Source organism: Aethalodelphis obliquidens, unplaced genomic scaffold (assembly GCF_003676395.1).
Source record: "Aethalodelphis obliquidens isolate GAN/ISIS:26980383/991018 unplaced genomic scaffold, ASM367639v1 scaffold35, whole genome shotgun sequence".
NCBI classification, from domain to species: domain Eukaryota; kingdom Metazoa; phylum Chordata; class Mammalia; order Artiodactyla; family Delphinidae; genus Aethalodelphis; species Aethalodelphis obliquidens.
The window spans coordinates 4,386,105-4,397,255 of NW_020837979.1; the positions used below are offsets into that span (position 1 = coordinate 4,386,105).

General features: G+C 41.1%; 1 protein-coding gene across 4 annotated transcripts in view; it reads right to left on the bottom strand.

The window, feature by feature from the left end:
- Window positions 1–8,719, bottom strand: part of IL18RAP (interleukin 18 receptor accessory protein) — a 29,970-nt gene extending 21,251 nt beyond the window's left edge. Inside the window, exons 1-5 of one of the 4 annotated variants that reach the window (XM_027128718.1) lie at window positions 8,634–8,719; window positions 8,384–8,515; window positions 2,829–2,998; window positions 2,039–2,360; window positions 1,759–1,942 (exon numbers count right to left, since the gene is read on the bottom strand). In XM_027128718.1, the coding sequence (XP_026984519.1) occupies window positions 1,759–1,942; window positions 2,039–2,360; window positions 2,829–2,898 (576 nt within the window). In that variant the 5' untranslated portion in view covers window positions 2,899–2,998; window positions 8,384–8,515; window positions 8,634–8,719. Of the gene's footprint in view, window positions 1–1,758; window positions 1,963–2,038; window positions 2,361–2,828; window positions 2,999–4,832; window positions 4,976–8,383 lie in introns of those variants that run through there. The other 3 variants (XM_027128719.1, XM_027128720.1, XM_027128721.1) reach the window with 3 other exon arrangements.
- Between the last annotated feature and the right edge of the window lie 2,432 nt (window positions 8,720–11,151).

An 11,151-nucleotide genomic window follows, 5' to 3' on the forward strand; every position in this document is an offset into this window, starting at 1 on the left:
TGTGTGTATATGTACCACACCTTCTTTATCCATTCATCTGTTGATGGGCATTTAGGTTGCTCCCGTATCTTGGCTATTGTAAATAGTGCTGCAATGAACATTGGGGCGCATGTGTCTTTTCAAATTAGAGGTTTTTCCAACTTTCCCAAGAGTGGGATTGCTGAATCATATGGCAACTCTATTTTTAATTTTTTAAGGAACCTCCATACTGCTCTCCATAGTGGCTGCACCAATTTACATTCCCATCCACAGGGTGGAGGGTTCCCTTTTCTCCACACCTCTCCAGCATTTGCTATTTGTAGACGTTTTGATGACGGCCATTCTGACCAGTGTGAGGTGGGACCTCATGGTAGTTTTGATTGCACTTCTCTAATAATTAGTGAGGTGCTTCTTAAATTAGGATTTTATTGAGGGCAGCACATTTTCTGTGTCATTTTAAAATATAAAATTGCGACCTTAAGCACACACTCACCCTCCCTGTACAGTTCTTTCTACGAGGGACATAATAACACCAGTTGTCACTGAATCTCAAGAGAATCAAGTGAGGAAATATTGTCTCACCCAATGGTAATTTTACCTCCAGGAGACTCTGCTTGCTAAGTTTGGGGGTACAAAAAGCCAACAGATAAACATGGGCCACTTTCTGGACTTTGATCAGGGACAATTTAAAATGATATTTTTATATTAACAAACAGATATCTTTGGAAGTCAAATTTAAAGTTTTGCATGATTTCTTAAAGCAAAGTATTGAACTTCAAACAATTATCATAGGACTTCCCTGGTGGCGCAGTGGTTAAGACTCCATGCTCCTAATACAGTGGGCCTGGGTTCAATCCCTGGTCCAGGAACTAGATCCCACATGCATGTCGCAACTAAGAGTTCACATGCCACAACTAAGGAGGGGGTGAGCCACAACTGAGGAGCCCGTGAGCCTGCCTAAGGAGCCCACCTGCCTCAACAAAGACCCGACACTACCAAATAAATAAATAAATATTTAAAAAGCCAATTATTACAAATGTAGGAGGTGATTTAAATTCTGTTCCCAGATTCCACCACCCTGGGTCAACTGACATTCCCAGACTTTGGAAGAGATGCTTACGTGGCATTTATATATCTGTTAGGACTTAGAAAAACTATAAAATACAATGGAAATGTTTTTGTTATGAAGTTTACTCACATGTGGTTCATAACTCAGAATCATTCTGAAACTTGACTTTTCCTGATTCCTGTTCCCTTTTTCTCTTAGCACTGCTCTCCCTCCCCACTGACTCACCTGTGCAATACACGTGTCACCCAGGCCACCAGGTGCTTGCCTTAACTGTCTTCCCAGAGGTGTCCTCTTTGGAAAGTATTCCAGTCTCCTACTTCTTTCAGAAACCCTTCGAGACATGCTTGTTGGGTGTTCCTTTCACCCTAGCAATGCCCTTTGCTTTCCAAAGGAAGTAAAATTGAACAAATCTGGTCTTCTGAATGAGTGGGTGTTCATAAGTTTATATCTTAACCTCACATGTAATGGACTTGAATTTTAGAAAATTTACTGACACTGATCAAAAGGATGGTTCTAATAATTGCAACATTGGACTCTGTGGCTACCTAGGGGAAAACTGCTTTAGAAAGTCAGGTCTTCTCTGTAGGCGTGAGGCCAGTCTTTGGGAAGCTCTAGAGCTCAGGTTCAGACTCACATTTCTATAAATTACATAAGGAGATGCTACCATAACAACTAAGCTCTGGCATCAGTTTCAGTGAAGTCATTCTTACCTGGTACCAGGTCACCTCTGGACTTTGTGTATCACTTTGGTGGCTGAGACCAGGGCAATAAATGGAGTCCATGCTACCAAGAAGAAGGAGTTGTTCATGTGGTATGGAGCTCCCACAGGACATATTTGTCTTGGGTTTAACTTCTAAGATCATCTTGACACAACAGGCCTCATCCTTGGGGCTCCTAGGAAAGTTAACAAGGTCCTGTGAACACAGATGTTATATCCAGATAGTAAAGGATTTGGTAATGTTTTCAGATAGAAATGTACTTGGGACTTACCTAATCCTAGGTCTACAGATGTATGACCCAGCATGATTCATCTCTGTGGTCAAGAAATGAAGGGTGCTCTTGTCCTGGATCACGTGAGGATAGTTTTGTGTAATTTCTACTAGTGGATCTCTGTTTGGAGGTTGTAGGTACCATTGGACATCAGATAGGTTCTTACTACCACTGCAGGGCAGGTGTTCAGAGCTTTGCGTTGGTGAGAGTTGACTTCTGTGGTAGAAATGGGATTTCTGTGGCTCTAGAAAATCACAAAATAAGACAAACTCCTCCCCACACCTTGCAGAGTATGTCCTAAGAAGCTTTCCAGTGGAGCAATCTGAAAACCACAATAAACAAAGGAGCACAGAAACACATTAGAGGAATTCTAACATATTTACAAAGAGTACTTGGTTTCACAAGGGATTAAGCTCCCTTGGGTGTCTTTCTCCTTCACGGTTCCCATTCTGTGGGGAAAAGAAGTTCCTGTTCTAATTCCCTCCCACTGGTCTTCAGTATCACCCGTAGCAACGGAGGTTTCCTGTTAGAGCTGCCAACCCACCTTTAATTCCTCTTCAGCTGCTTCCACTGAACACCCAGATATAGTAACTGGGTTCCACATGGATGTGCTTGGTATCAACTGAAAGCTGTTCACCCCAATAATTTCTCCTCCTACCCCCATCTTAAAAGTAGAAAGGAAATGTTCTATATTATTATGCCATGCTGCTGATGTATCCCAGAATACCTGTCACTTTAAACTTGGACCATAAAACTCATACGGTTAGCATGAAAAGTGAAAAACCCCTACCTGAAGTGTTAAATCCTTTAATTTTCCCTCCTGCGATAAGCCAAAGAAATACCCAGCTCAAGTAAAGCATTGTTCTCTCTGGGTCTTGTCATTGCTTCAGGACATCTGTTCTGTTGCCAGAGTGGAGGACATTGTCATTCAGGGCTCCACCCTGAGAATCATCTTCATTTCTGTAAATCAAGAAATAGGAAATGAAGAAATCGGTAACCAGTGATCAAAACGCAAGTCACACAGGAAGTTTTGAAAGGGCAGGTCCTACCCAGCAAGCCTTCACATTCCCACACTAGAGTGGTATTTTCAACAGCGTGTGGCAGGTCCTGCATATGTCACTTCTTACACAACTAAAGGAGGAAGGACATCTCAGACTCACGGTACTGCTTGTACCTACACTCCGTACGGTGTGGTCTTTTGATGCCATTTCTTTATGGAATCCTTCTTCTTTTCCTAAGTTTCTGACCTAGTACGTATATTTTCATGGGTAATTTGGAAAGAGTTAAGTGAAAGTTTTCCTGAAAAGATCATCCAAGTTGAAGGAAAATGTCAGGTTCTCCCCAATTAGGGAAACCAGTGCGGTAGCTGGTGTGTAAACTTGAGAATGTCTGCACGTTGCTAACTTGTAGTAACTGTTAGAGAATAGAGGATGCTTTACTCTTTGTGCCCCAAATAAGACAGGAAAAGTTGTCACTGGATGGCATTTCTACCAATTCTCTGAAGTATAAAAGGGAGGGAAGGTCACCCTGGACTGTGTTCATGGTGGTTCAAGGAAAAAAGAGAAAGAGAGGGAGGGAGGGAGGGAGGGAGAAGGAAAGGAAGGGGAAGAAAGAGAAAGAAAGAAAGAAAAAAGAAAGAAAGAAAGAAAGAAAGAAAGAAAAAGAAATTTTACTATCATATGGTCCCTCTAAACGTTCTCCTTAAAAGTCTTCTTCCCAGAACATCTCTGTTTCTTGGGCAGCTGACAAAAATCAATCTCTCTCTCTATATCTCTCCCTCTCTCTCTCTCAACCTCTGCTTCTGTCTCTGTCTCTGTCTGCCTGTCTCTCTCTCTCTCAACGCTCACACACACAATCTAACCATCATGCACATTCCTCTCTTCACTGCCCCCTGTGCTCACTGGCCATTCCTGCAACCACTCCTTCCACTCAGACTTTCCCAGGACCATTCTCTTCAGGAACCTCCATCTTTTACCATAAATAAATACTGTCCTCAACTTATAAAATTCTTCATTTCCAAACATTTACACACACACACACACACACACACACACACACACACACACACAGCACTCCATGTCTCCAACATCTTCAGATGCAGAAAGGAGTAATTTTAATATTTATAAATGATCAACAAGTATGTTTCTCTAACAGAAACATTGAGCTTGAGGTGCCTTTGGGGATCCACAGGGGAGAGTTCCAGCGAGAGAAGTCAGGAGGCTGCGAGGAGACAGCAGATAGACTTCCCTGAGGAACACCAGCCTGGAAGGGTGAGTCAGGGCCAAGGGAAAATTCAAAAGGATAAACCAAAGGGAAGAGAAGAAACAGGACAGAGAGACCACCCTGACACTAAGCAGAGAACTCGGGCACAAGAAGGACTTAGTTTCCATCAGGTCTGGCCACTGATAGATCAGACCAGCACGTGCAGAGGGTTTAAGGTGATGGAGACGAGCGATTCGGGAAGGAAGGTGGGGAGTGGGGAAGAGCCACACCCTCCCCAGGCTACACTGCACATGGAAGACAAGACGGGGAGGTGTTTCCTCCTGTGCTGCCTTGATTCCATAAGCGAATCAAGGGGAATGAGCTGGCAGGGTAGCAGGCCAAATGCAAGTGAGAGTGAGAAGAGGGTGTGTGGCCCAACTTCTCTGAGGAGGCGGGAAAAGACAAACCCCCAAAACCACAGAGTCATTGTCTTGGACGGAGGCGGACAGAGTCGTACACTCTGCGAGGTCTCTCCAGACCGGGGTACCCAGGTGGGGCCAGAAGTACAGGACGTTTCCACTTGGCCGCTGACCTGCTGAGAGGAGGGTGTGCTCAGCCACGAAAGGGCTTCATGAGATGATGGAGGACCTAGAGTGCCACGGACGGGGACCAGAGTCACTGCATCACTTATCCCCATTGGTGACAATGGGTAGCTCTTCTTTCCAAGACTGTGGTCTAGGAACAAGGACCTAGGATAAGCAACTGCCTTTCAGATGTGGTCTACCTCCCCCCACCCCCTGCTTACCCTTTCTTTGCCCACAAAGCCCCTGAAGGGACAATCTCCCCATCTCCGGCCACTGGAAGCATCTTCCTAAAAATCAAGCCTGAGGATGTCCTTTCTGTGCTGATAACCTCACCAGCCCCACTGCCCACTAAATAAAAAGCCCATTCCAAAGCATCAGATGCAAAACCCCGTATGACTCAATACGGCTCTCTCATGATTTATCTTGTGTTTCATCCCCAGAGAGACCACCACTGACCATGCGCATAATGGCATTCCTCCTCTCTATTCACCACTGCACCAGCCAGCAACTCTCTCTCTTATTACTCATGTTATATTACTCTGTCTTAGCACACACTACTGTCTGGAAAATATCTTGTTTTATAAACTTCTCCCCTAACTAGAACCAAAGCTCCCTGCCGGCAGAACTGAGCCTGTCTTGCAGCCTGCACACTCTCTCAAGGAATAGGGCGTGACTCACACAGGAGTTCGGTAAGTCCTTGTTCAGAATTTATCCACACCACAGTGAAATTGTTATTTCATATACCATGTCCTCTCACTAGGTTGGGAGCTCCTTAAGAGCAGGGATCCTGTTTCAGAAATCTTATCTCCAAATCCTAGGAAAAGGCTTCATGCATAAATTGTAATCAATTCTGTTGTCCAAATAAATGCAAAAGAATTCAGGAGCAGTCAAAATAAATGCATAGCAACCTAAGTTTAACCATTAACTTGCTGTGTGACTCTAGTTAGCCCCTCTCTGCACTTCAGTTTTTTCATTTGCAAAATAAATTATCTGGACTGTATCAGTTGTTCCTCCACCTTAGGGCTAGGGGGTCCTAACTTCTGGGGATTAAACTGGAAAATCTGCATTTTATTTTAAAGCTCCTTGACTTGAGAATCATGGGACTTTAATATTTCTAAGATCATCTCAGCTCTAACATTCTGTGATTCCATGTTTGAATTACCAAGCCTATAGAAAATTTTTTACCATGACACCCAGAAGTCTCCAGCCCTCAGGAATTCCTGTCCCAACCTTGAGTGGTCAGATGTTCTGTCCATGATACCCTCACCTACTGGCGTAGGACCTCAGGCTGCCTGGGGCTGTTTCTAGGCTACAGCTTTGTCTCTGGGATTGTGTTTCTCAAATTATCTCCATAACAAGAATCACCCAGAATGCTTTTTATAAATTCAGATATCTGGGCTCTCCAAATCATATTAAATCATATTCTCAAGGAGAAGAACATTGGACTCTATATTATAAACAAGTGTCAGGGAAATCACTGTGATTTAGGGATCATCTCTGGGAAGCCCTGCTCAGGGACAAGAATAGACCTTGGGGAGCTGGGTCTGTGCTAAGTTACAGCAGTTATTACCAACACTGTTGGCAACTGAGCAACACAAGAGCAAGCCCACTCTGGAAACCCCATCAATGTGGGATAACACAACTGATATTGTTTGTCAACATCTACCTTTTTAAGATCTTTTGATGTCTGTGTGATGCCTTTCATTCCACCATCACCAAAACACTTCCAAGAATCATAAGGAATCACACAAGGTGCATTTATCGAGCATTTTTCAAGCATTGGGAAACTTAACCAAACCAGGCAGCAGGTCTGTTCTTGGCAGTAAATCAAGGGGCAGGTGGCACTGAACATAATGGTGTCCTGCTCTCTTACATACTTTCTGTTGCACTCGGGAAGATGGTTGTTGTCCTTGTTTCACTGATGGACCACCAAGGCTCACATTGCTTGGAGAGTGGTCCCCACTATTAATGATAATTGCACATTTTATAAGTATTAGAAGAGGAATTCATGTCCATGTGAAGAGGGTCTCAGAGACTCTGATTTTCCTATCATCATATGCCGTCACCTCACAAAAAGAGATAAGAGCTCAAAAGGGTGACTTCAAGTATCTGAAGGGTCTCTTATCCAAAACAGCATCCATACCTGCTTTTTGAGAGCCATATTTTTTTTGTTAGTGGTTGAAGATTCCCCCAATCAGTTGGTCCAGACTACACCTTCAACTATCTTTGGTTGATGATGAACTAAAATTTTTTCTGACCAAAGCTTTTGGTGGGAGGAGCAAAAGAGGAAAGGCAGGTGGAGAAGGCAGGTGTCAACAGGGAATCTGAGGCTCAGGTAGGAGAATCCCACAGTTAAAGACAATTTCCCATGGGATCAGCAATGACTACCCAGGGAACACATGTACATGTAGACATTTGGTCTGGTGTAACAGTAAGTATTTAATTCAAATAATATTATTATTGTTCTCACATGATCCATGGTAGCTATATATCCCATTGCCTAGGAATTACAGAAAATCAAGAGTGTAGCTCCTGCTCTCAAAGATTTTACAGTCAAGTCAAGACAAGCATTTAAATTCGGCAAAACTCTTTTTTTTTTGGCGAAGTAAATTGTCCAAAGTCATACATTTAAAAAATGATGATGCTGGAATACAGATACCAATAGCTTAACAAAACCCAATCTAAACTAAACTGCCAATCTTGGTCATACACATTTGTACAACAACTATTTGCTGAATTCTTGTTATGTGGCAAACTTTATGCTAGATATTATAGGGACTATCTATGCCCTTTTTTGTTTGCTTTTTTGTTTTTTTAATTTTTATTGGAGTATAGTTTCTTTACAATATTGTGTTAGTGTCTACTGTACAGCAAAATGAATCAGCTACATGTATACATATATCCCCTCTTTTTTGGATTTCCTTCCCATTTAGGTCTCCAGAGCACTGAGTAGAGTTCCCTGTGCTATACAGCAAGTTGTCATTAGTTATTTATTTTATACGTAGTATCAATAGTGTATATATGTCAATCCCAATCCCCCAATTCACCCCACCACCCCACCTTTTTCCTTGGTATCCGTATGTTTGTTCTCTATGTCTCTATTTCTGCTTTGCAAATAAGGTTGTCTATACCAATTTTTTTTCATATTCCACATATATGCATTAATATATGATATCTGTTTTTGTCTTTTTGACTTACTTCACTCTGTATTACAGCCTCTATGTCCATCCATGTCTCTACAAATGACCCAATTTTGTTTCTTTTTATGGCTGAGTCAGCAAACATTTTGAACCCCTCTGCTCTCCACCTTTCCCACAAAATGCTCAAAGCATTGTAGATAGGTTTATTTCATAAACACCAGTTTTTGTTTTTTTTATAAAGTCTCCATATATGTGGAGATGGAAAATTTGCTAATTAGGTAACAAATTTATTAGTACAAAATAGTTTATGAAAAAGAATTGTGTTAGCAATCCATTTTGAAAATGATTTAAGTTCTTTTCTCAACTTATATTTGCTGGTTAGGAAATCTAGTGGAAAAAAATATATACCATTGTCTTACCTGTATTTCCTGTTCTTAAGACGTTGAAAAAGAGAAAGGAACTTCAAGTCTTTCTTTCAGTGACTGCCGGCTTTTCTCTCTGAAGATGAGCATGTGAGAATATCCATTTTCAGAGGTCTACAATATCTCTTCCTAGTCAGAGAGATAAAGGGAGAAAGTACATGTAACTCACACAAGTTTGTAAATAATGAGCTAAACCTGGAGAAAAAAAAAAAGGAAAACCTTTAGTATTTTGTAAATGACCACTGACATTGTCAAATTCATGGTCATACGGAGGAAAATCAAATTAATGACCTCTATAAGTAGAAGGAAATGACCTGAAGATGAAGCATCTAAAACTCTCCCCAGACCAACCTCCTTCACTAGATAAGGTTTGTGGTTAGGTTTAGTTGAAAGAGTGAGTAATCCAACTTCCTTTACAGGAATTTCCTGTAAAGATTATTAGCACTCAACAGTTTCTCAACTGTGGGTTTTGGGTTTTTGGTGGTTTTTTTTCGTTTTGTAAAACTAACTCCCAAAAATGTAACCTTTATGATATAACCTAAAACTGTTGTTGTGATTAACTTTTTTTGAATTCTGAAAAAGAAAAAAAACATCTAACACCATTTGTTTGAAACAATAATTTATTGATACAGACAGGGAAATAAATTTAAACTCTGAAATCACCAAGATTCTCTGGTACCTCTTCATTAAAACAAAGATTCAAAATATAACATATAATTGAGAACCCCACTGTTCCTTTGATAGAAGAAATAAAATCACTTAATAAGAACCCTAGGCCACTCTGAGACCACTCTGGTCAGAAAGAGCTTTATCTAGAAAGCAACTTGGTTAAGCTTAGATATCACCCATCCTCAAGAGGCTGACATTCTAACAAAGAGAAGGCTGATTCTTCTGAGCATATGAATGCTCCAGGGCTGCTTCTACACATAACTAGAGGATAACATAAAATACAAAAGAAGACTACATTTGCTTTGGGATGAAGGCAAAATGAGTGTTTCCCTGAGGTGGAAGAGAGAAGAGGGAATTAGCATTTATAACTAGGAATGAACCAAAAAAACATATCTGCCCTGGGTCACGAATCTGCCTAGGATTCCAAGAGGATATGAGGCTTTTTACAGCCCTGCTTCAACACAGGTCATAGGGAGCAGCTGAACGATTTTCCGGGCACATGAAGCTCCAGGCTTACAGAGTCATGTGAGAGCAACACAGTGATAAGAATAAAGGCAGGATAAAGTCATACTAAGTTCACAGACACCCCAAAACACACCACTGGCTGCGTCCTGCCCACCAGAAGGACAAGATCCAGCCCCAGCCCCCAGAACACAGGCACCAGTCCCCTCCACCAGGAAGCCTACAAAAGCTACTGAACCAACCTCACCCACTGGGTGTCTGTGACAGGGGCAGACACTTAAAATAATGGGAATTCTAAACCTGCAGCCTGGGAAAAGGAGACCCCAAACACAGTAAATTAAACAAAATGACAAGACAGAGAAACATGCAGCAGATGAAGGAGCAAGGTAAAAACCCACCAGACCAAACACATGAAGAGGAAATAGGCAGTCTCCCTGGAAAAGAATTCAGAGTAATGCAAATAAAGGATGATCCAAAATCTCAGAAATAGAATGGAGAAAATACAAGAAACATTTAACAAGGACCTAGAAGAACTAAAGAGCAAACAATGGTGAAGAACACAATAAATGAAATTAAAACTTCTCTAGAAGGAATCAATAGCAGAATAATTGAAGCAGAAGAACAGATGAGTGACCTGGAAAATAAAATAGTGGAAATAACTGCCGCAGACCAGAATAAAGAAAAAAGAATGAAAAGAATTGAGGACAGTCTCAGAGACCTCTGGAACAACATTAAACACACCAACATTCGAATTATAGGGGTCCCAGAACAGGAAGAGAAAAAGAAAGGGACTGAGAAAATATTTGAAAAGATTATAGTCAAAAATTTCCCTAACATGGGAAAGGAAATAGTCAATCAAGTCCAGGAAGTACAGAGAGTCCCATACAGGATAAATCCAAGGAGAAACACGACAAGACACATATTAATCAAACTATCAAAAATTAAATACTAAAAGCAGCAAGGGAAAAACAACAAATAACATACAAGGGAATCCTCATAAAGTTAACAGCTGATCTTTCAGCAGAAACTCTGCAAGCGAGAAGGGAGTGGCAGGATATATTTAAAGTGATGAAAGGGAAAAACCTACAACAAAGATTACTCTACCCAGCAAGGATCTCGTTCAGATTCAACAGAGAAATTAAAAGCTTTAAAGACAAACAAAAGTTAAGAGAATTCAGCACCACCAGCTATACAACAAATGCTAAAGGAACTTCTCTAGGCAGGAAACACCAAGAGAAAGAAAAGACCTAGAAAAACAAACCCAAGACAATTAAGAAAATGGTAAGAGGAACATACATACCGATACATACCTTAAATGTAAATAGTTAAATGCTCCAACCAAAAGACACAGACTGGTTGAATGGATACAAAAACAAGACCTGTATATATGCTGTCTACAAGAGACCCACTTCAGACCTAGGGGCACATCCAGACTGAAAGTGAGGGAATGGAAAAAGATATTCCATGCACATGGAAATCAAAAGAAAGATGAAGTAGCAATACTCATATCAGACAAAATAGACTTCAAAATAAAGACTATTACAAGAGACAAAGAAGGCCACTACATAATGATAAAAGGATCAATCCAAGAAGAAGATATAACAATTGTAAATATTTATGCACCGAACATAGGA